This window comes from Cimex lectularius, unplaced genomic scaffold (assembly GCF_000648675.2).
Source record: "Cimex lectularius strain Harlan isolate CLEC.00 unplaced genomic scaffold, Clec_2.1 scaffold396, whole genome shotgun sequence".
NCBI classification, from domain to species: domain Eukaryota; kingdom Metazoa; phylum Arthropoda; class Insecta; order Hemiptera; family Cimicidae; genus Cimex; species Cimex lectularius.
In genome coordinates, this window is record NW_019394208.1 from 123,299 (window position 1) to 148,629 (window position 25,331).

The window sequence follows — 25,331 nt, forward strand, 5'->3', positions numbered from 1 at the left end:
GTTAACATTATGTTTTATTCAGCTCTAACAGATAATTATATCAATTTATCGTAATTTCTTAATTATAATTTTCATTTTTACAAGGTGCCTTTCTAATTATGGCTTAAATATAACAATGATAATTTAATGTNATACATTGAGCATGCATTTATAAAAATAAACCAGTGAAGATCAACAACAATTCTACTTTTGATGGTATTGATATTCCAGCAATAACAATGATCAGACAAAACTTTATTTACTTTATTTATCGTGCCAAAAATCGAAGCTGTGTTAGTACAAATTAAACATGAATTTTCAAATGAAATACAGATTACTAGTTTATTTTGTTGTGAAATTTTTGTGGCATTAGGTATCGAACCCGAAACTTCACGAAGTCACGATAGCTCAAGTGGTAGAGTAGCGGCATATTAAGCCGAAGGTCGTGGGTTCGATCCCGCTCGTGACACTGACTTTTTATGTCAACTTAAAAACCTTAATTAATTGAATGTTATTAATTGGTCAAGCGGACCACGAAAAATAGTGAATTTAATTATATTTCTGTCGTGTAAACAGTCTAAAACTTGAATAATTGACTCTGGATTGTCCGTTTTTAATGTAGGGGTATTTTATATATATTTTCCTAAATAAAACGAAATTTGTCCGACTTTTAATTTATGCCATCGTGTTATAGCAAAGTTCCTGCAGATAGGATTTGCATTTGGATTTGCATTTGTATAGGGAATGCGCCCATATGCGTACATAAATGCAAAGATGTGCCGCTACCGTCTTCCACAGCTTGCATGGATAATCCAGGCGTATCCATTGAATTAATATAAACTGCTAAAAAATAATTAAGGATATTTGTAATTTACTCTTATTCTATTAATTTCAATTAAATTAACCGATATATTCTTGTTAGTTTGGATAAAACAAAATAGAAACTACAAACCAAAAACAAATGAATGTTAATCCTCATTTTTAATAACAGATTTACTTAAGAATAGTAAAGATGACGATTTTAACAAACACCTTTCCTCGTGTTTTCACCATTTTAATCCAGTTGTATTCTCTCTTTTTTTTAAGTCCTCGAATGCAGACCTCGCGGAAATTTTTTGTGAATTTTAATCAGAAAAAAAAACATGAAGTAGCCAACGTCCGAATTAAAATAAGTACTAATAACAATTATTGACTAATTTAATTCAATTATAATACAACTAATTATATCTATAATTCNTCTCTCTCTCTCTCTCTCTCTCTCTCTCTCTCTCTCTCTCTCTCTCTCTCTCTCTCTCGCTATAGTTAAAACTTTTTTAATATTCTAGAGAGATGTATCTATCCGTGCGACTGTTACTTACTGAAATATACAAAATGAAAATTTATTTTTGGTGTTATTTTTTATTTATTCTCGTTACGTGACGTAACGCTCCAATCAGTTAAGACCGTTAGTACGATTGTTATCATGGTCTAATATCGTCAATTGTTTATATCGTTATCGGCCCGTAAGGTTGTCATGTGGTAGTTACCAATCTTCAACCCGAATCCCTTCGCAGTTCTATTAGTACTAAATACTCTGATTTTTTTCGACTACAAGGACAAATAGCGACCTGCCTCTGCCCTATAATTCAAAGAACTTTATTAACATGTCTCAGCTTATCGAAGGTGTCGCCAATGAAGTGATTTTATTGTTTTCGACGATAATAGCTTTATTTTTCGCTTTTCTATACTCTCTCTTGTTATACTTCAGGTGATGCCAGCGTTTTTTGGCATTTATCATAGCATTTTCGCATTATGTTAACCGTCTTATTTTTTCCAGGCCCCTTTTGGCGGAAGAAGATCTAGATGGTAACCCTTTCTATTTTAGACTATTTTCTTATTTTGTAAATTGTTTATTGTTTTATGATTTGCTATAAATCATCCATAGTACCATTTAATTACCACTTAATTTTAACAAATTTAATACACTTTATACATTCAGTCTAAATTAAACCTTAAAATGGCTCACAGCTAGCATAATGCGAGGGATTCCATTTTCACTAACAAATGTAGGGTAACAGTGTAATATGTATCAGGATCAAAAACCACTGAATGTTATATTATTTTTATTTATACAATCACAAACACAATTTGCACAATACCACTCTCCTAAAGCCTACGGCGTACTGTCCTTTGTCTTCCCCTTCTGCTTTTATCCCTTCACTCATTCCAACACTGAGGAGTGGGGCCTTCTCCGGACTATCCTTGTACCCTTGAGTCGGGGTACCTTACACAAAAAAGTAAAGAAAGAACACTATTACGGTAAGTTTCCGGTCTTTTCCCACCCAGACATCACTATTTTGCATATTCTACCTATTTTATTTATTTATCTGTAGTTGTGAGGAGCGTTTCAGCTTTTTACCATCTTCACTGGTCAGTTTGTCTGTACTCTTCCATTTCTTCACATAAGAAACTCGAATGGTGTAAGTTTAAAAAAGTTAAAGTAAGTTTGATTGGAAGCAACCAGGCTACAAGTTACAAATGTTTCCACAAGAAAAATAATTTTACATGGAAAGCCACATGCATCTTATCCTACTATAATACTTCCCTTCCATTTCACAATGTCGACAGATCATCGGCTAAGTCAGACGAAGAAAAAAGCTTCACTCAACACTGACATGATAAATTCTGTACATACAGGAACCATAAAAAAGTAACTAGTCCAACCACTACTTTTTCCCTTCCTTCAAAAGCTTTTCGTCCTTCAGAAATCCTGTACATCATCGAAAACACCCAAAACAAAGCTCCTGGATATGACCTTATAACCTTGATATCCTTCGATCGCTTCCTAAAAAAACAATCCTCTTCCTAACATACCTATGTAATGTCCTAAGAACTACACACTTTCCTGAAAACTTTCATTATAAAACTGATCTCAAAGCTCCATTTACCTCATTCCTATCACCCAATAAGCCTCTTACCTATTCTAGGAAAAATCCTCTTCTGAAAATCCTTCCCATCTTAGAAGAATAAAATATTGTCTCACTAGTTTGGCTTCTGTAAATATCACTCCACATTCCAGCAATGCCGCCATGTTGTAGACACAATATTTTCCTCTCTTGAGCTGAAACTTCTCGAGCGTTTTCCTTGAAATGGCGTAAGCATTGATAGGGTCCGGCAACCAGGTTTGCTGTGCAAGCTTAGGAGCATCCTTTCCTTCACCTACTTCCTCATATTCTGATCATAACTGACTGACCGTTTTTTTCAGGTCGGCCAGGGAACATTCTCTGATTTCTATCTTATTAAGTCTGGAGTCACATAGGGTAGAATCCTTGGTTTTAACCTTTATTCAGTGTATATTGCTGACCTCCCCATTCAACATACCCATCGACATATTTTGTGGATGTTACTGGCTATCTTATCATCCAATAAAGATCCCGTCCTCTCACATCAATCCCTACAGGCTCACGTATTCAACATAGAACCTTGGCTGATATACGAGATGATAATTAAACCCACTTGGACAACATTGAACTGTGTGTGGGGTTCAACCAAACATTCCAATCATCCAGATTTACCAAACCGAAGTCCTCCGAAAAATAGTAAATGCTCCCTTCTACGTATCTAACCACACAATCCACCATGACCTTAAACACGCACCTTGGTACTCTCAACACGAGAGACAAGAATGACATCTACACGGAAAACAAATGCTTTGAGCCCTGAAGATGATCTCAATCAAAACATTGGCACGATAAAGAAAATGTTTTTCTAAAACCTACATCACACCAGACCTCATCTCACGACCTCCAAACAATAATTAATGACCTTAAAATTCCTTTTGCCAAAGATGTCATAAAATACCGATACATAAAATACCACAAATCCCTTTCATTACACCCCAATCCCTTAGTTTTAAACCTGTCATCCCAAACTATCCTCAATAATCCCCCAAGGAGATTAGAGCACAAGACCTATTAGATGTGTCACACTCTAAGTGATTCTTCGCACCCTATTACCAGACGTTTACAATTTTACTTGTAGTATAACAAATACAATTGTTAAAAAAATCATGGAAAGCCGGTGTAGTCTGTGGCATTTTCACAATTTATGTTTGTTAAAATTATAGTTTTATAGTTTTTTTTAACCTATTGAATTTTAATTCCATGTTGCTATTTACTCACATGAAGTATATGTTGAACCATGTTACATTTACATTTTGTCTTTTGACTAGATTGTCTTTGATTAGAAATTGAAAGTAATATATCATCACTGAATGTCATTAGGGGTCAAGCCATTTGATAGTGTAACTAGGTGCCTCTTGGTTAGGAAGCTGAACCAATTGGGCGTGCATGCATCCCTTGCTTGGCTGGATTAATTCTTTTTGGTCTAATAGGTCATTCACAGTTAGATTTAATGGTTTCCTCTCTGAGATAATTGAGATCGACTCTGGTGTCCCCCAGAGATCTCTCTCCGGTCATTGTTCTCTATTTTTTTCTTTTTTTAATGTTACTAGCTGCTATTAGGATGATCTTAATGCATTTGTTCATCAGTGTGAACACACCAACATGCTTAGGGTGAATTACGAAAAGTGCAAAGTTTTTGTTTTTCAAAAAGGAGAACTAAGAATAAAATTAAACGAGGTTATTCTATTGAGGGTTAGCAGATGGAGGAAGTCTCTAAGCTAATAGAAATCTGTGTAATTCTTAACGATTAATACAACTTCCGTTACATCGAAGTTCAATATAACATCGAAATGGTTCTAAACAAGTTTTTAAAATACTTTGCTTGTAGATGTTATCAATTATGATCTAATAACAAAAACGCTGATGGACAAAATAAATGCACCACCCTTTAATTTTACTCTATTAAGGTTTATTCATATTTTTCATATCAGAACTAGGTTAGGTTGTATAAATAAGACATTTAAAAAGACAATCTTCAGTACCTAATTCATACAAAAAAATTATTGAGTAAAGAACAACAAAAAAGTGAAAAACAAATAAAAATGTAAAGAAAAAACTTTTTGTCCCCTTTAATACTGAGTATTTCCACCTCTGGCACGAATCATGTTCATTAAATGCCTTTACATTCTTTGGAAAAGATTTCTGACAAAATCCTGAATAAATAAGTAAATATGTCAGATTCGAACCGGGGACTTTTATATTAACATCTAAACAGTTGCGGCCATCGATGCTCCTCCAAATGGGTTCAGTTGGGTTCAAATTTGGACCTCGAGCTGGCCATACGAAGTACTCAATTCCAACCTTATTCAGGTAGTCATCCACAATTTGTGCTATATGGGGTCTGGCATTATCCTGCATTAGCAAGAATCTCTCACCGATGTCTGGGGCAAATGGCACTACATGTTCTTCAGTTATGTGGCAATTTCACACTGGCTGTATCCTTCCTCTAATAATGTTATCACCCTGACACTCATACTCCAATGCCTGACTGGAGCTATTAAAAAAAGAATAAGAATAATATCGAAATCAACTATGAAAAAAGATTAACTGAAAGCAATCTTTAGGCATTGCAGAATGGAAGGGCACAATGCTCTATTTGTGCAAATGGGATTAATCAGTACAAATGAAAATTAAGGAAGAAAACAAAGAATTATTTGCTGTTTATTTTGACTACCCAATTACCTGTAACTAGTGAAGAAAGATAATTGATTTATCATCATCAATGGAGCCTTTAATTTTAAACTAAATAAATTGAGTGGTGTGTTTAATGTGTCCTACATTGTATTTAATTAATCAAACCTTTAGAGATAAGGAGAAAAATTCTTGATTCATCATTATTAAATTCATTTTTATCAATCTAGTCTGTACTAGCATTTTAAATATAATTTAATAAATAAAAATAAAAGAAGTAGACATATTTAAACTATTTACTATTGAGTTTTCCAAATATAACTAAATTAAATTGAAATATTGAAAAAAATTGAAATAAAACTAATTTAAATTAAACAATTACATATTGACCTATTTAATTCTTCTTTTAGATATTTAAAGAAAACTTTATCTTGATCAGTAAAGATTTACTTAATGTTATTGTTCTTTTGTAAATCCATCAAATTGACCATGTTCCACCTTTATAAAGATTGTTTTACATTCTTATTTTGATATTTTTTTATAGAACTGGAAAATGATCAGACTCCACCTCCAATACACAATCGGCACATGTGTCCGGTCTGCCGTGGTCAGCACAGTTTCGCCCTAGAAACAGATTGTGGTCATTTATACTGCGGAAACNATATATATAGAAATAATGTATATGTATAGAAATAGAATGTATATGTATATACATTTGAGAGGTGGAGTGTGAAAGAAAATTCCAGGGGGGACGGTGGGAATTGTGCCCAGAGCCTTTCATAACCTAATGCTAACTACAGGGCTACCGTGATCCCTGGGAGTGTTTGTGTGTATCGTATTCAAGATTTTCAAGGATAATGAGCTGAAAATAATTTTACCCTTTACAAACAGATTTACTGTAAGACTTAATTAAATTAATACATCAAGCAAAAACATCCTCAAGACTAAAAGATTTGTACATACAAATTAGTACTTAGAATTACAATTACAATTACATTTTAGTACTTAGAATTACAATTACAGGAAAATAGAACATCCTCCTGGATAGATGACTTTTATATAGGTTTGTTGACATATTAATTTATTCTTATTTACTAAATTATTTCTGTATATTTGTTTAAAATTTTTATATTTTAATTGTTTTTACTTTTTATTCTAGGGCCTTGTTTAATGGCATGTTATGAAAGAGATATAAACGCACCATTTAGCGGAATTAAATGCCCATTGTGCAGAAATCAGGTAATAATCCTGTTATTATTTATATTTATCATAGATAATACATATATGTAGAAAATGTTTATAAACCAGCACTAAGTACTTTTCTGAAAAAAATTATTTAACTTGTCATCATATTAAGGTAGAAAGGCTGGTGGTATTGTTGTTTAAGTAAGTTTAAGCACTAAGTACATTTGAGGAGAGAAAAACTAGCCGGCAAATACCTATCAACAAGATTAGCAGACAGCGAATACCAATCTGTTCAAACCGAGAATCAATGTGCGTCCATACAGACTGCAACAAGCCAATGATTTTTTCACCCACGGACATCATCCCGTGGAAGCTCCAAAGTAGTTCTCCTAAAGTAATTACGTCACATAGAGACATGTTAGGAATGCCAGAATCAATCATTTGTTGCCTTGAAACAGGAAGATGTCCTGATGCGACCCAATATTGTATACTGACGGATCAAAATCCCCCAGAGGAACTGGAGCCGCAGTTCTAAACATTGCAGACAACTCCACAATTCAAATTAAACTCCCCCAGATGTGTTCTAGCTATGCAGCCAAAGCTGTGGGTATACTGGAAGCCGTCAACTATATAGCGAAAAACCCTAATCAAACGTCCATAATTCTAACGGACAGCCTTAGCGTATTATCAGCGGTTAGAATCGGTCATATGAAGGACCCATTCATCACATCAATCAAGCAGGGGTTGATGGAATTAGACAACAAGAGTATGAATGTATTTTTAATATGAGTAAAAGGCCATAGCAATAACAAATACAACAATCAAGTTGATGTTCTAGCAAAAGAAGCTGCCAACTCAGGAATAGTAAAATCAGGGGTAACAGCTTCCGGCGTAGTGGCATACCTCAATAATTGAATTAAAAATTACTGGTAAAAGGAGTACAATTCTTCCGAGACAGTAAAAGGAAAAGTACATGCGAGTATCCAGCCATTAATCCCACACAAACCATGGTTCAGTACGGTCAATTACCACCAATTACCAATAGACCACATCTTTTTATCCTGCCATCCAACCACAAAATACAGAGATCAATTGTATTCTGCGATTTTACAATGCGGCTTGTTCTTACCTACTAGAAGCAGTATAATTTTGAGTAACACAAACTACCCCTTTATCAGAAATGATATATACCATTTCATTGTGGCTAATGGTTTAGTAATTTAATCACGGAGATTGGAGTGTAGTATGGGTCTCTCCCACACTATTCACCTTTGATATGGCAGATGTGAAAACACAAGGCAAAAAAAAAAGTTTTCAGTACCTTTCAGTAGTTTATTAAAGGGAAAAGGTATATTGTCCGTATGAAAATTTTTACAGTTGATTATATTTCAAAAATATATATATATAAAATTACATATATGTATATAGGAATGTAATTTTACCATCAGTTGTACTAATTTTTATATTACTGAAATAAATTATGGACAGAATATTTTTATAATTAGACCATTTTTGTGAACTCATCACAATCTTTTATCGTCTATAAATTCAAGTTACTAGAGAAAATTACTACTTCAAAACAACATAAATGATTTTTGCTATTTTTCATTTATAATAATAAATTGTAATTAAATCTAAATTAAATATTTAGTGGTCTATTGACCAAATTACTTTATCTTTTTATGTAAGGTTTTAGTTGAAATAAAAAAGCTAGTGTCACAAGCTGAATTTGAACCCTCGACCTTAGGCTAAATACGCTGCTGCTCTAACCACTTCAGCTATCATGACTTGGAATAATCGAAATTATAATAAATAAATTTATGTGATATGCATTCCAGGTGAGCCTACTTTTTGTATGTTTCACCCCTGAAGAAAGGAGTTATACATCCTGGTCCGTTAACGGCAGTGAAAGTCTTCAAATACGCAGTTTTGTAAGGAGCTACAATAATTATCACTCGACAAGATCTAGAACGGTATATTTAAAAATTATTATTTTCATTTTTTCTATCCTCTCCGTTTAATATAAGCAAAAATTTACTCATCAACGAACCTATCCTAAAGTACCCAGACTTTACTAAAACATTCCTTTAATAGAAATGATAAATGATGGAGTGAGTGTGATGTTCAATCCTTTTTAAAAAGATAGTTCGTACTCACAGTAAGTTGTTTTGCAACGATCCGGATTTCGAGCCCTTTAATTTGAAATTAAAAAATGTAAAATTGAGCATGGTGATAAATGCATTAATAATATAATAGATTTTGATCTACCTCCCATTTTACATATGTACATAAATAATATCAAACGTCCAAATAATTAAACTAATTATTTTAATTGTTATTATTTTTATAGTAATTTATTAATATTAAGTATTTACTAGTATAATATTTATTTGTGTTATAATTTCCACGTTTCGCACGTTCAAATTGAGCGCCATTAAAAAAATCAGCTGCTAATTGGAACGTCGCGTTGGTGGAGGGATCAGCGGGTTCACTTTGGCAATTCATGTCGAGAGACGTGGTTGTAGAAGTCCTTCAATCTGATGATGAGCTAAAAGGCTCGAAATCCGTATCGTTGCAAAACAACTTACTGTGAGTAGGAACTATCTTTTTAATGAGGTTAGTTTATCATGCAAGAGAGCTCACATTTAAGTTGTGAGATTTTGTATCTTACAGTACTAAACGTATGATAAATGTTTCACTAATGTTTAAATATTTACTTATTTATTTATTTTTAAATTACTAATTATTCATTAGAACAGAAAGGTTCTGAACTTTGTAAGTCTGTTTCTTTCGCCCCTTTCCTAGGCCACTTAATATTAGATAAGTGTATTTTAGGTTGTGTATTAAAATGTTGGGGTTTAATATTCCCAGTCTTTAATTTTTCTTTGATTTCTACGAGTTCCTCTGGTTTATACTTATTTTTTAGTTTACTCTGTTTCTGTCTGTTTTTCACATAAACCATTTTTGGAAGCATTCCTACATTAGGAATTTCTTCTCCAGTTTTATTTTGTTGACTGATTACCTTTTCTGTAGCAAGTATATTATTTTCATTTTCATGTATATTTTAGTTTTTAGTTTCATTTTTTTCTCTATGTATTCAATATAATTATTAATTAATTGTGTTTCTAAATATAATTCGAAAGGGGAAGTTCTATGTAAGTGACTATGAAGAATTGCAAATGGTTTTAATTTAGTCATTGAGTGTATATTATTATTGTACACCAATATAGCATAATTAACTTATTTTTCAATGGAGTCATTTTTCAATTGTTTTGGTTGTTTAACAACCTTATGTGTTCGATTGGAATGGAATCATTTAATTGGCCCATTAGATTTTGGGTGTTGTGAGCTAATAAAGTGAGTTTCTACTTTGTGTCATTTTAAAAGTTCTTTGACAAGGGTATTGTTGAATTCGAGTCTGTTGTCGATATAATTTGTTTTGGTACGTTGTGGCGATTAAGTAATTTATTAGATTATTTACAATTGCAATCCCTTGACTTGACTTTAATTTATATGCTTGTGCATATTTAGTGAAAGTGTCAATTGAGGTTAGAAATTTTGAATGTGTAATGTAATAGAGTCAGTATGAATTATTTTAAAAGGTTTCGTTGGTTTGGTGTGGGTGTTATGTTAAATTTTTAGTTTTGGGGTATTCTATTTTATTATGTTAATAAGCATAGTTCACATAGGTTAATAAATGTTTGTATAGAATTACGTTAATTTGACCAACAGAGATATTTTTTAGTTTGTTGTGTGTTTCATCTAGTCCTCTGTGGTTTGTTTTTCCTTCATGAAAATTTTGATTGATTTATTTGATTTCTTCTTCATTTGTAACTTCTATCAGTTTTTCTGTTATTTTACAAAGTTAATTTTTCAATCTTTAAAGTATTTGAACAGAATTTTTCATAAATATCCATTTCAAAATATAAGCTTTCCTTGAGAATGTTATTCATCAGTCTTTGAAAAATTGCACTGAAAGGCATTTCAAATTCTATTAAATTCGTAATGTCCAAACTCTGCTTTCCCAAGCATTCTACTGTTATGGGGGTTTAATTTTATTAGACCATCTTTCTATTAAATTGGATGAAGTCTTGGGTAAATTTGATGAAATTTTAAATTTATTTAGACATGCAGGATGATAAATAAGTTTTTGTTTAAATTGATGTTTATATTTAGTAATTATAAATTATCTAAATCAAGAAGGATATGAAAGTGTTTATCAAATTTAAATGTATGGAAATTTAAATGTAGTTATTTAATATTAAATGTTTGTGGTAGTGGTATGTAAATGTATGAGATAGTTTTCTGATGACAAGCCACGAGCTGTAATGACTGAAAAGGGGAAACTCACCCTGTATAACAAGTGTTAATTTAAAGCCATAATCTTTTTATTGATCTCCTTTCAAATAATCTGTAAAATTCTGTCTACATGATGTAACTAATGTTTTCTTTTGCAGTTTTTGCACCGGATTCGAGAAATGCCAGTTCTTCTCAGACATTTCATTATGGAGCTTTTTGAAACAGGATTTGACAATTTCTATTTGAGTTTACGCTTATTAATTACCATATTAATCGGAGCTGTTTATATATTATTTCCTTCTGATGTTATTCCAGAAAGTATGTTTGGTTTCGTTGGTTTCATCGATGATTTAGTTTTGTCTCTTATATTTGCATGGTATCTCGCTTCGATGTACCGCCATTATTTAACAGGTTCGAATGAAAATACTAATTAATTCTACATTAGTTAATTATTTTATGAACATCACGTCTCAACAACCAACTTAATTGTTAGTTTAGTTTTTCAATTGTGTTTTGACAATATGATTTAATTTTTTATTAAATATAGTTTACACGATGAAGTTGAATGTTGACTGTATTTGTATTATTTATAGTTTTAAATGATACTTTGTGGGCAAAAATGTGTTCAAGATTTAAAAATTTCTACTAACAAAATATTATAAAAATCGAATTTCAACTTAAAGCATAATAAGATAATTATAAAACACCATAAACTACATACTCTCTTGAAATGTTCCTTAGATTCATCAGTACTTTTTTAATATTATAGAGGTCATGAGATTTTATTTTGTTATCAAATGTTGCCCAATATAAACCCTTGTCAAAAATTTTGCAACACTGAGATTTTTTAAGTATCGCACGTTTAGTATTCCAAGGGTTATAGGGTGTAACAAACCTTTCTTTTCAATTCAAGATTCCCCTTCGATTGGTACCAAGTCTCCAAAGAAATACAGTCCCAGAAGATGATACTCTCCTCCTACTATCAATGTCTCCATGTGAAGCACTGATTGTATCATTTTTATCATAATCTCATCTACTCTTCTATAGTTCACAATTGGTGTTATCATGCAAATTTTAGTCTTTTCAGTGTTTTGCTGTGAAAAAGAGGCCTTTTGCGGACTTTCTTGATCGAAGTCTTAGTCTTCTTCTAACTGTTGAGTTTTGAATTCCAGCGATCAACGTTTTAATGCCAGAGGCTGTTGAATTGCTGAACAACAGTCATCTATGATATTGTAAATTCTAAGACATCCTGAATTTGGCCACCACGAGTGACTCCCAGTCTTTCTGTACATTTTAATGAATTGCATACATTTTAATTAATGAAACTAATAAATAATGAATGCCAAGGTGATTAGGCACAATGATTTACCTTTTTCATAGAAAGTACTCTGACTGATCGCTGAGCGCTTATCATCGCAGATTAAATGACTCTTTATGGCACAAAATTAATGGAGTAAAGAAAATTTAAATTGCTACTCAGGGGTTACAAAACCTTGAAACCGACTGAAAAGAATGTACATGAAAAATATTGAACCTTCATTTCTTTTTAAATGATCCCCAATATCTCTCATGTAACAAATCCCCAATATCATGTAGGATTACTACAAATATAAAAAAACATGGGTATGGGTTAAGGTCAAAAAATAACAAGATTTATGTGTTGAGATATTTTTGATGGCGGTCAGCACAGTTTTTGAACATTTCATAGTTTTCCCTTACACTAATAACATAAATAGTATGATATATCAAAAGGTTCATACAAGTTTAGTAAAATAGATTAGTTGACAACTTATGATAAAAATGTAACTCATGGAGGAATCATTAACCCTACATATTATGTTTAAGTTCTTGTTTATATTACACAAAGCTTTCTTCTGTGACATTCCTTTATTTTAGAATAAATATCGAGAGTACTTACTTGAGTTTGGTGTTTTATATGAGTTAATGATCAGTAAAATTGATTAATAATTCAATTTCTTTGTATTATCTTAACAATGACACAATCTTTTTGATATTCAGTTTGTCTTCGTTGCCTGACAAAACAAATGTTCAACTCATAAATATTACTAATTTTTATTGATTTCTTTTGAAGCCGTATTGATACATTTTAGTATATGTTGTATATACTTGATTGAATTATTGAATTATTCTGGTGTCATTGTTAAAAAATTTAATATTAAAAAAATATATTTATTTAAACAAACTTTTTTTTAATGAATTATTTATTCATGGGAATAAATAGCTTTGTAAAAAATTATTGGAGAATAACTGAAATCATATATTGAAAAAAATATCTCAATACCTATGAACATAATTTTCTCATACAGTTTTACCCATATTTTTGCTTTATTATGTTTAATATTTACATTGCATATAATTTTATAATTTGATATTTACCTAAATTTTTTTCTTTTTCAAAATGTCAATCTATCTTCTTTAATATACTAGCGCAGTAGATTTACTAATAATTAAACAAATATTTGTAATAAATTAATGCTATAACTGGATGATGTGAAATTTCCTCTTGAACATTGTGTTTATTCTGATCATTCTGACTTGCCTGCCTATCTTCACTGTTTTGCCATCTTCGGTGTTGGTTTCCACTGTAGATTGTGAAACTATGAAACAGTGATAGGCATTACCCAACTGCATAACCAAAAGTTCTATAAAGTTATGGATTGACATTATAAATTTATTATGACATAATTAATTATAATAATATGGATTTTTTATTATTATTTCATAGATCTACATGAAAATGAAGATTAAACAAATATTGATGTGAATCATCGAATCTTAATAGTTTACATTTCACAATTTATTTCCTTATTGGTCAGTTTATTTTATTTTGTATTAACCTTTTTTTAAGTGATAATTTCCTTTAAAATATGTAATAAATTGTAGATGTTATACTGCTTTCTTATTTTAAAAAGTGTTTTTGGTTACTTTTCTNTATATAAAAGAAACTGAAAAGTTAAATTACACTTTATTATAACATAAATGGCTGCTTTATATTAGCGCATTGACGGCAGAACATCAGACACCGAAATGTTTCCTGAGCCTGAATTAGGGGAAAACCTTTTAAATGGAAAGGAAGTCTCCGCAGTCAAAGTGTTGCGCAAATGTATACTACGAGTTTTCTTTTAATGAAATATTTTTGTGTTTGGACTAGTCAATTGTTATGTCGTGTTTTTGATCTTTAATCTAGTCAAAATAAGTGCTTCTTGCACTTACATGTTTAAAACTTTCATTTTATATTAATATATAATATTGTATACATAAAGAGTATAATTTTATAATTCATGTCAATAAGAGAATATACATTGTTCATGTAAAATATTTTTGAAAGGCTGTAATAACACTATGTACATATTGTTAATTAAATTCTGTGATATAAATCCATATGACTGTCAAATGTGTTTTTATATTTATACAATAAACGTTAATGGTTTGTAATATAATTAGTCTTTAAATCTTATGTTCATTATGCACATAATTGTCTATTTTATCTTCAGATGAATCATCCTAGTCAATGTGTCACAAAACAATTTTAAATGTAAGAATTATCATCTTGCCGAAAAAAGAAAAAGAGTAACCAACCAGATGGGCAAATCTACAGAAACTACCCTAAACGCATTGGTACAATAAGCTAGAAAAATAATAGATGAGAATGCAATAGCACTATGCTGTTTCATGGACCTAGAATATGCTTTTGTTAACACCCTGCATATACACCAATCACAGTTACAAAATCAAGAAATAGACAGTAAAACCACAAGGAGGCATACTGTGTACACTTATGGTTGTTGGCTGACATAAGCATGCTGATGACCTAGTAGAAATAATAAAAGGCAAAATCTACTATTAGCCTTTATTCTGTGGGCTTTTCCATTTTACTTTAGGCTTGGTTAGGAAATATTTTAAGAAAAATTGGAAAAAAAAAGTTATCTGGCAATGAATCCAGCATTATGGGGTCTCCCTTTGTTATTGATGGTGATTAAACTTTCATTGCAAATGCAAAGTAATCTCAACATTGTAAAAAGGTGGTGCAAGGATATGTGTCTGAGTGTTCACTTGAACAATACCACACTAGTGCCATTCACAACGAGAAGGAAGCTTAATCTAATGGCAGCCATTGATAATGCATCTCGTGTATGTAGAAGGATTCTCTTGAGTAATAACTTAGATCACACCATATCTCTTTGATTGGAGAAATGTTAAGAACCAGGAAAGCTGAGACAAACAAAAGAGAAGATTCTATTCAAGTTAGTACAACCAAGGGATGCCCAAAGGGTGGGGTATTATCATCTCTCTTGTAGAGCCCGATAGCCTGTAGTTGATGAACGACTCGAAACTTTTACAGTTTTCATATAAAAAAATTGTATTAGTTTATATAAAAAAAACCCTTAAAAGAAGGGATCAAATATGTAACTGAAACTAGATACTCTGGGATCGAAGAGACCAGGCAATCCGGACATAACCAATGAGGAGGCAACATTTTATTGTATAGTTGAGGAACTTTAATAGATGAGAAGCAGAAAGCCACTACATTCCAAAAAAGGAAATGTGCAAGTCAGAGTGTCTAGAACACACACCCAAGAAATGAAAAAGTCCTCTACATCCCCAGAACCGCACACGACACTTCATCCATCTACTCTATCCATAGTGTATAATTTAAATAAAAAAGCTCTCCTCGTAATTTAAAAATTCATCTCAATTGGGACAAAGACAATGTGCTTGAATGGTCAGCTAGAAGATGACAAATAATAAAGTCAGGGTTTAGATGAGGGTAGAAAGAAAATTGGGTAGAAAAAGATGCATATGACACAAACACTTCTCAAATAGCTGAACTTACTATTCCCAATAAAGTAGGTAATTGTACTTTATAGAAAGAGATATTTAGAGGTTATCAAATGGACAGTTATATTTCCGTCAGAGGTTTGTCAAACTTTTAAACTGAAATGTATTTTTATAATTTCTGTAGCAAATAACGTGGAAATATGAGATGGGGTAAGTTTAACACTCTAAAGTAATACTTGAAGTATAGCTTCAGAGTGTGAAGAAAAAGAATAACCACCTCAGTTTCGAGATGTAACATGAAATGAGGTGTGGCAGAACGTAGGGCATATACTTTCTTCATAAAGAAAGTGGATTCTCTCAAGTACCTCGTAAGTCTCGAAACCCCAAATTTGAGCACCAAAGCAAGATATAGAGTAGAGCCACAGATCAATTGAAACACCTTCTATGTACTAGGGAGAGGTATTAGCTGTTTGTTGAGGAAATTTGACCACACCCTTTTAATTGCCTTTTTTTGCAAATGAAATCCTCTCCAATAAGTGTGGGATAAAAGAAAGACAGGTGGTTAAGATGATGCCTAAATATTTATGATTTGTTATTTCAACCAATTGCCGATTATAGAACCACTTCTCATTGTTAGCATGTGGGCCTCCTCTATGGAACACAACCATTTTGGAGTTTTCATGATTAACAGTAAGATTCAACTGCCGATAATATTTGGCCAAAGCTTTAATATTCAGTTGTAAAGTCTCTGGGTTACCTGCAAAAAGGCCACTTCATTGGCCTTCATCAATACCTTTGTTATTGTTCTACAGGCATGAGCATTCAAGAGCCAGATGCAAATCATCGATAAACAACGAAAACAAAATTGGGCTCAATAGGCAGCCTTGGAGCATGCCACTTCTCACCTTGAAGAAATCTGTGGTTCCATTTGAACCTTTCACAGCAGAAGATGAGTTAGAATATAAGGATTTTAAACAATGAACAAATTTTGAGGATATTCTAGCATTGTAAAGCTTCAGAAAGAAAGAAAAATGGTGTGTACAATCAAAAGCTGCTTTATGCTCAACAAAAAAGAAGTACATCTTACCACTTTTTCTTTTTTTAGAAATTTAAGCTTAATGAGGTTACATAAGGTGAATGTGTTGTCAAAGGTGAAGTACCCATGTATAAAGCCTGCCTGATATCCTCTTAATAAATTGGTGTGAGAGACAAAGCTTTCTAACTGGTGTAGGAGTAAACCCGTAAGTATTTTAGCAATCGAATCCAGGCATGAAATTCCTCTTTTTTTTTTAAATATAACTTTATTTAAACTTTTGTACATAGTACCTTACAGTTGTGGCATAATGTTTAACGACATCAAACAGTTCTTGGATCTTAAAGCTCAGCAGCTCCCCCCATTAATTATTTATACATAATTTAATCTAATTTAATCACAATTTATCACAGTTAATTATAATTAGTTATCATATCAGTGTGTCGCTTGCGCTTGAGTCTGCGGTGTGGACATGCAGGAGGTAGGTGGTCCGGTATTCCTTGGATTTCTGTGTTTGGGTGGGACTGGAACTTGCCAAACATCTTCCGGTAGCTGTCTCTCAGTGCATGGTCCACTAGAGGATTGTCCAGGTCTCGGTGCAGTGTGGTATTTCGCACATACCAGGGGGCTCCAGTTAAAATCCGTAAGGCCCTGTTTTGAAATTGTCTTAATTTGGCTGTTCGATGCTGAGGCCTAAACACCAGAGCCATATAACCATATGGGTCGAATGAGGGACATATATATTAGTCTTTTGTTGCTCAGACTGATAGTTGGGCTCTTAAGTAGTGGTTTGAGGTCAATTAGTCTGCATCGTGATCTCTTTAGCACATCGCTTATGTGTTGATGCCAAGTCAGCCTCGGGTCAAGAGTAACACCCAGATATTTTGTGTGTGTCGATTCACTGATATTCTTATTATTTAGTACCAGTTGTTGTTCATTGGCTTTTTTCAGAGAAGTGAACTGGACTAATTTTGATTTATCTGGGTTTAGCTTGACTTTCCACTTGTCCGCCCATTCAGAGACTTGGTCAGTGACTTGTTGCAGGGTCTGTTGTACCTCTGCGCTAGTTTCCCCTGTGCTCAATATAGCCACATCATCAGCAAAAAGTACTGTCTTGACTGTTCCTGGGATTTGGGATGAGAGATCACTCACGCTCACCAAATAGAGGAGAGGCCCCACAATGCTGCCTCGTGGGACACCAGAAAATATGGGCTTTGGGTCAGAAATGCTATCCTGTACTTTGACACAGAAAGTTCTTTCCGACAGGTAGGAAAGGATAAGTCGATAGTAGGTGTCCGGTAGGCTGTCTTTTATTTTTGCTAATAGTCCTATATGCCATACTCTGTCGAAAGCTTTCTCTGTATCAAGAAATAACCCCAGCGTGACTTTTTTATGTTCGAAGGCATCGAGGATGTTGTCCATTACCCTCTGGAGCTATTGTGGCCGGAGTGTCCTTCTCAGAAACCAAATTGATGATCTGGGATCAGTGGCTTCAGGTATTTCATGAGGGTCGGGAGAATTAGCCATTCGAAAGTTTTAGCAACAATGCTAAGTAAACTATTGGTCGATAATTTTCCGGATTTGATTTGTCCTTTTGTGGCTTGGGGATCATCACTATGTGGGCAAGCTTCCACTTGAAGGGAAAATAAGTGGTTCTGAACATGGCATTAAATATTTGGGTGAGCTGTACAAGTGTTTTCCTTGATAAGTTATTCAGAAGGGGTAGGGTGATCAGGTCTGCCCCTGGAAATTTCTTAGTTGGTGTTTTTGCAATCACTCTTTTAACCTGCGCAGGAGAGAAAAAGTCCGAAAAGGGAAACAGTTGTAGCGGTTGTGATAGTTTTTCCTCCATTTGCTTATCGTTGCTGTTATATGTGGTTTGGTTTGGCTTAAAGTGGTCAGCTAGGCATTGTGAAAATGTTTCAGCGTTTTCTTTCGGCAGGATTTGCCATTTATTGCCGCAAAGGAGAGAGGGTATGTGGGCCGAGCATTTAGTAAGCTGTCTGGTTTTTTCCACAGAGATCCATCTGTTGGTTCTAGAGTCTGTAGCTCTTCAGTCATGCGCTTGTTGTTTTCTTCTTGCAATGCCTTCTTTAACTCTTCCGTTGCTTTATTATAGCGAGTTTTATCTTCTGGATGTCTGGCACGCTCCCATTGTCTTCGGGCTGCTTTTTTGGCGTTGCACAGTTGTGTTATACGAGGTGTTGTTTTTGATTTTGATTTGTTCCTTGGTTGAGCTATCTTTTGGGAACTTCCTCTGTGATCAGAAATATCATTGATGTTACCATGTATGAAAAGAGAGGAAAATAAGGGAACGACTGAAACTAAAGGAAGTAGAAAGGGAATAGAACCATTCAGATAGATGGTTGAAGAGATATAATAATTTTTCACAAAACAAATCCAGAGCATACATAAAGAATTCATAAGTAACCTGATCACATCCAGGAGCTTTGTAGCATTTTAAACTGTTTATGACAAAATTCAAATCGTCAAGAGAAAAGGCAGCTTCAAGTGAAGTAGATCTGATGAAAGATTCAGCATATTAACATAAAAGGAACCTCTTCTTAAAAGGAGAGGTTAAGTAATTTTTGAAATTAGTCTCCCAAGCCATCGTCATTACATTGCTACACACATATTTTTTTAGTTTTAAATTTATTAACCAAGGACCAAAGTTCTAGAATTTTTGACAAAAGAAAATTGAGAGACCCAGGAGGAGAAAAATTCTTTCTTTTTGATATACATAAGGATTTATAAAAACTGATATAATAGTCTAACTAAACATTTTTAATTATTAAGGAGTTAGTAACACAGTCTAAATTAAGCACTTTAAAAGATCTCTTTTTGCTTGAAAGTAGACTCCATCAAACCATGTCTTTCTATTGACTGTACTAATAACAGAAGAGCTAGGTGTACGAGAAGGGGATGCAATATAACAGCATTAATTAATACATTTAACCATGCTTGGGGTTCATTTGGGAAGGACTGGATGTTAGACTGTGTGGCAAGCAGACTACATTTATAGATTCAGCAAGTTTATCAGAAGACACCCAGATTTAAACTTTAAATATTGCTTGGCCTTACATTGCGTTTCCTCAAGTCTATCCACATCACATTGATCGACAGGAAACCAATCAACAATAGCATACTTCAAATGCACTTGCCACTGCCCTCTTAACTATCACCTTAAGAAGATGGGTAAGGCTGAGACATGCTGGGTTTGTCAGGAGGAACTTGAAGCATTGGCATATATCCTTGGCGAATGTAAAGTGTTACTCCATTTACGGAACAGCCACTTTGGGAAGACATTTCTCATACCCAAGGAGATTCACAAAGAAGCACCAAGGAAAGTGCTCAATTTTATAAGGAATAGTGCACTTTCTGATGTATGGCTATAAGCTATAGGGGTTCGACAATAGACATGTTTAGGTCGCAGTGGAGGAAAGCTCAGCATCAACCCCCCCCCAAAAAAAAATCCTTTAAAAAAAGACTTCTGAAGGCTTTTTTCATGATGATTTCAAAGTGGTCTCAAAATCTAAGAAGAAGAAATTTTGGTTACTTCTGTCCGGTGGCTGTGAATATTATATTACATATCTTGTATGTATGTAATATAAATATTATTAGCATTTTTATAATTAGGCTTTCCCTGTTTATTAAGTAATAAAAAAATGTGAAAAGCTGTCCATACCTAAGAGAAGAAATAAACTGTTCACTTTTATAAATGATGTTTTTACTCACAGATTTGAATTTTAAATCTGAGTAGAACTTCATTTACAAAAAGTGAATCTACGTACTCACTCTACCTCATCATTTCTAGAAATAAACTGTATTTTTGTATCAAATCGGTACAATTAAAATTTCTCAGGATTCTTGCCTATAAAATAGGAGTAACTATTGCTGACTATAGACGATTTGAATTGTACTTTAATTTACTTGCCCTAGAGATGCGTAGTCTTCGCTCAGATTTACTTACTCTTTCCAAAATAATTAACTAGTATATTGGCAGTCATTTTTAAATTATTCAAAGTAACTTTTCTGTACTGAGCTACTTGACCAGGCATAATACACTTTTTTTTATTTACTAGCATTCTACTAACTATACCAAAAATACTCCTATTGATATGATGATGCGTTCGGTCAACAACTTTCCAAATCTTACAATTTTTAAATCTTCTTTTTCTTCATTCTATGGTTAAGTGTGCAGACATGTTAAATCTTGAACTATTTATTACGTATATTTTAAGTTAAATTTTCTTTCATTATTTTCATAACAATAAAATATCTTTCATATAAATTATTTAACTTGCAATTCTGCACATCTATGTATGTATATGTATATTTTTCCATATTTATCTTTATATTATTTCTAATTAAACATTTTACTGAATATAATTTAGCTGAATATTCACAAAATACTCTTATTTTTACTTACTTCATTAACATATTTTATGTAATTGTTTTCTAATATTATTTACACAATATTTTAAAATATGTAATATTATTTTACAAGGGAAATTTAAAAATTTAATGTAACAATCATAAAAGTGATTATTTTAGGTATATTTATATGAAACATTCGTTTAAGCATTTTTTTTACTTTTAATATTGTTTAATACTTAAGTAATTTTTTCCTTTGTTTTCTTATTTTTTATATTGTTATATTTTTATGTTGTATTTATATATGTATTTAAACATTTTTTGTAAATTGGATGTCCGTAAAATATATTATTTATCACCGTTAAGTTAGCTTGTTTTATTTCCACTTGACGGCAGGTAAAGCGTCTGTGACGTCATAAATGTACACCGAAAGGAAACAGAACAGAAGATTGAACAAAAGTACAGCTTTGGGAAAGGGGAAAATGGCGATGTTGTTTCTTGTTATTAAATCCATTTAACATTAGAGGCTCTCGTCGGTTCGAATGGTCTAACAATACGGATGTGAAACGAAATTATGCCTTTCATCGAAAAGCCCTGAGGACACACAATGACAGCTAATATGTACAGGGTCGGAGGTAAGTTATTTAAATACCGAAAAACTACTCTAGAATAACACCGGCAGGGCAAGCTTTAGCTGAGGGGGAGACAATAAAAATCATTCAGCCCCTCCTTCGTTCCTGAGCACCTGGGATTGTTTTTCCTTCAAGACGTTAAAAATAACAAAGAGCTTTTACAAAGCGGGCCGTTCAGTTTTAATCAGTGTACGTTTTGTTATTTGTAACCTCAATGGGGTAGAATCGGGGATCGTCTTTTCCATCGGGCTTTTATAATGGTCTCGTTAAACTTATTGAATAGTCTTTTTTTTGTCGATTAGAAGCTTTTTTGGAGTAAATTCGCATTTTTCCTCGGCGGCTTTTTATCCTCCAGATAAGGACGCGGCCACGCTCCAGGACCGAAGCACTCGCGATTCCTCCGTCCTTTTCGTCTCGGTCGGACAATTGGATTCACCGTGTTTGTCCCCGGCCACGTTGTTGTCTCCCTCTCAACATAAAAAAAATGTAAACAATAACAACCCATTTGCCCCATCACGTTAATATTCTTATTATTTCGTAATTCCAAATTTAAAAAAGTATGTATAATAATTTGTCTACATATAATTGTCCTGTTGTTGGACAATCTACTAAGATGTAAACTCCCCCTTCCCCCAAAAAATACATCCAAAAACCCAAAAAGTTACTATGGCGTGGATAAATGATATAAAAATATACGTTTATCATCAATTGGTGACTACATAATTAAAATTATTTCAAGCTCTGCCACCAACTTGACCAAAAAACACAGTTTGACATCTGACTTCACTTTTATACGATTTTGGCTTTGCATCAAAAGTGAATTCCAGGTGAAAGAAAAAAAAATTGAAATTTCACTTTAAAGAAGAATTAATGCTTTAACAGTTGTATGAGCAATAATTAAAAAATTAGAAAGAGCTGATGCTCTATGTGCTTATCGCTAAGCGATAAGAGTACATGCAGTGTACATGCTTAGCAACTTTTTGTGTAGGGGAAATTAGGGTTTCAACAATACAATAAATCAGAGAAATATTTCTAAACATTTATTGCTACACTTGCTTGTTTTATGGTAACAAACAATCAACGCAAGTCGGCCAATACTCTTTACTCTGGGGTGAGTATTCACAAGAGGACTTATCTTAAACGATTAGTTTTTATTTCATCCAGCGTCTTCCAGAAACTTCTTCCTGCAGCTTCCTGGGTCCTTGACAGTCAACTCTATTTGACATGTAATTGGCTGGTCCTTGCTGGGTGAGTTCCTGACGGAGTGTGGCTGCTTACTGCTCTGACTGAATTCTCTAGTTGACAGAGTCCTCCACTTGGCTCCCTCTATGAGTTGACTTGCTTTTCAAATCATCCCCTTTTTATACCGGTTTTTCACCAGAGTAGGGGAGGAAAGGAAAAGCAAAATTATTGAGCCACAGCATCTGGCAGAGTTTCCATTACACAGCCTCCTGGTCCCACGCCATTGGACGTCTGGTGAAGATGTATATCGCGTGTGTGATGTACCCCAAATTTATGGTGTCCCACAGCTGGATGGACTGTATCTGCGACAACCTTCCCACACTAAATCATTCTTCGACTTTCATTGTTTGGTAGAGAGGGAGAGAGAGAGAGAGAGAGAGAGAGGTAGAGAGAGAGAGAGCAAGAGAAAGACTATTTTACTATTGCATTCCTATGATCTCCAGGATTGTGAGAAACGTCTCTTTTCTCCCTACTGGGTGGGCGACCCATTAGATTTCCCGCCTTATTTCCAATATATCTTTGACATTCCTTAAAGTATTCTTAACTTATTTTAACTATTTCTAACAATTTATGCTAAGATGGGGACTGGCTTACACTTTCAACCAAAACCCTCCATAATTGGATTGTATTTGGGCCCTGTCAGACATTGGGGAAAGCGGACAAAATTACAAAGCATATAGGGCAGGGGGGCAATGAAGAGACTAATGAATTGGCCAAGGAAAGTTCAATGACGAGTTCAAACTGTTAAAAACATGGATCTATCAGACAATAGATTAAAAATAAGCCTTCTGATCAATGAGAATGTAGCTCAGGACAGATATTGGGCAGATAGTTCTTTGATATAGAAAAGGTCACCAAAGGACTATCGCAGAAACTAATGGCAGAACTACTAAATCAAGTACTTGTTAAGAATAGAATAATAGTACAAGTGTTAACTTGACATTGCAAACTCTGGAGGCATATAACTCCGAATGGCACAAAGAAGCAAGCGCAGATATTGCCAGGAAGAAGAAACAGAGGAACATATCCTCTGTTGGTGCAAAGGCTTATGTAGGCTGAGATTTCTACTTCTGGGAGAGCTACCAGCTGAACCCAGGCCTGAAGGAGTCCCATGAGAGTCCTTCACAAAGCTTTGGAATCTGGTAAAAAGCCCTAAACTAGATGAGGATTCTAGACTGGTTGGTTGTGGTGCACATTTAGTAAAGAGGCTGGCTCCTCCATCTTAGTCTCTAACCTCTTGGTCATATCTGATCATTAGCCAGATCAAGAATGATGGGCAGGCCAGAATGATAGGAAATGACTAAACTGCAGGTTCACCTTCCTGTAAATCCACTTTAAGGAAATTAAAACTTTTTTTTAAACAAGTGTATTTCAACCACAAGGTTATATGAACGCCGGTGCGCATCCAACACCCCTGAATTCGAATCCAAGACTTTTAACTTACAGTGATAAGCACTGTGTCAAGGTCTTAACCGTTGAGGTTACCTACATCCCCTGTTTCAATAAATCCCTTATATGATACAAACTACAATATCAGCCTTTGTGGTGTATTAAGCGTGCAATGCTTCAAGAAATAGTTATATTCAAATTGTTATTATTATTTTTTATTTTTTTATTTTTTTGTAATAAACTAGTTCCTTGGTTATGCTGGTTCTTAACAATATTTGTGTACAATTTTTTAAAACATTCTGTTGAAATTTCATTTTGCTGCAGTGGATCTGTTTGATTTATCGAAAGGTGAAGTTAAAATCCAAAACTAAAAAACTATAGAAATATTGCATGATAATATGATAAATTACAAATCAAGCCTTTCACAGTTGTACTAGCCACAATAATAATTTTCAACAAAATCATCAATGTCTCTCCTCTGGAATTGTTGGTAGAATGTTATATACTTCACTGTCTAACTCAATTGAAAGGTGCCATTCCTTGGCTCCATATAGAGAGCGTGCAGGAATGTCACGCGATATTAGAATTGTGCTTGAGTAGTATTTGGGTTCCCTGTATAAAAAAGTTGTTTTATTGTATATAGTACTGATAGTTTTTGTTCTTAGTGTGTGTTGAATTTTAATGTATTTATTAGTGTCAAAGTGTGATGTATGAGGGTCAATGGCGCAATATCAAGTACCACATAGACCATCAATATTATATGTAAAGGGTGAAGGAAGAATATAATGTACTCCACCTCCCTAACTTAGTGAATAGTATGTAAAC

General features: G+C 33.5%; 2 protein-coding genes and 1 long non-coding RNA gene across 5 annotated transcripts in view; all 3 read left to right on the forward strand.

The window, feature by feature from the left end:
- The first annotated feature begins 1,459 nt into the window (after nt 1-1,459).
- Nucleotides 1,460-13,958, forward strand: LOC106672028 (E3 ubiquitin-protein ligase RNF170-like). Of its 2 annotated transcripts, XR_002910916.1 has the most exons (8): nt 1,460-1,726; nt 1,796-1,824; nt 6,097-6,207; nt 6,712-6,791; nt 8,576-8,710; nt 11,195-11,447; nt 13,783-13,868; nt 13,941-13,958. XR_002910916.1 is itself a non-coding variant. In XM_024230187.1 (7 exons), exons 1-7 carry the CDS (start codon nt 1,623-1,625, stop codon nt 13,803-13,805), a joined length of 735 nt encoding a protein of 244 aa, XP_024085955.1. In that variant the 5' UTR covers nt 1,460-1,622; the 3' UTR covers nt 13,806-13,904. The 2 variants fall into 2 exon arrangements, 1 of the variants encoding a protein (XP_024085955.1); XM_024230187.1 differs by lacking the exon at nt 13,941-13,958 and having other exon boundaries at nt 13,783-13,904.
- Nucleotides 6,889-8,051, forward strand: LOC112128248. Its single transcript, XR_002910917.1, has 2 exons — nt 6,889-7,131; nt 7,196-8,051. It is a non-coding gene; the product is annotated as an uncharacterized LOC112128248 (long non-coding RNA).
- Nucleotides 13,959-21,682: 7,724 nt separating the features above from the next.
- The window catches only part of LOC106672015 (metastasis-associated protein MTA3), a 39,714-nt gene continuing 36,065 nt past the window's right edge, over nt 21,683-25,331 (forward strand). For both annotated transcript variants that reach the window (XM_024230180.1, XM_014403070.2), the window contains exon 1: nt 21,683-21,878. In XM_024230180.1, the coding sequence (XP_024085948.1) occupies nt 21,851-21,878 (28 nt within the window). In that variant the 5' untranslated portion in view covers nt 21,683-21,850. The remainder of the gene's footprint in view (nt 21,879-25,331) is intronic.

What these genes read in the sequence shown, in the direction of transcription:
- LOC106672028 (XM_024230187.1), top strand. Translation starts at nt 1,623, where the DNA reads ATGTCTCAGCTTATCGAAGGTGTCGCCAATGAAGTGATTTTATTGTTT. An exon ending in GGCGGAAGAAGATCTAGATG is followed by an intron (nt 1,825 to 6,096) that starts GTAACCCTTTCT and finishes ATTTTTTTATAG; the next exon opens with AACTGGAAAATGATCAGACT. An exon ending in GCCCATTGTGCAGAAATCAG is followed by an intron (nt 6,792 to 8,575) that starts GTAATAATCCTG and finishes TATGCATTCCAG; the next exon opens with GTGAGCCTACTTTTTGTATG.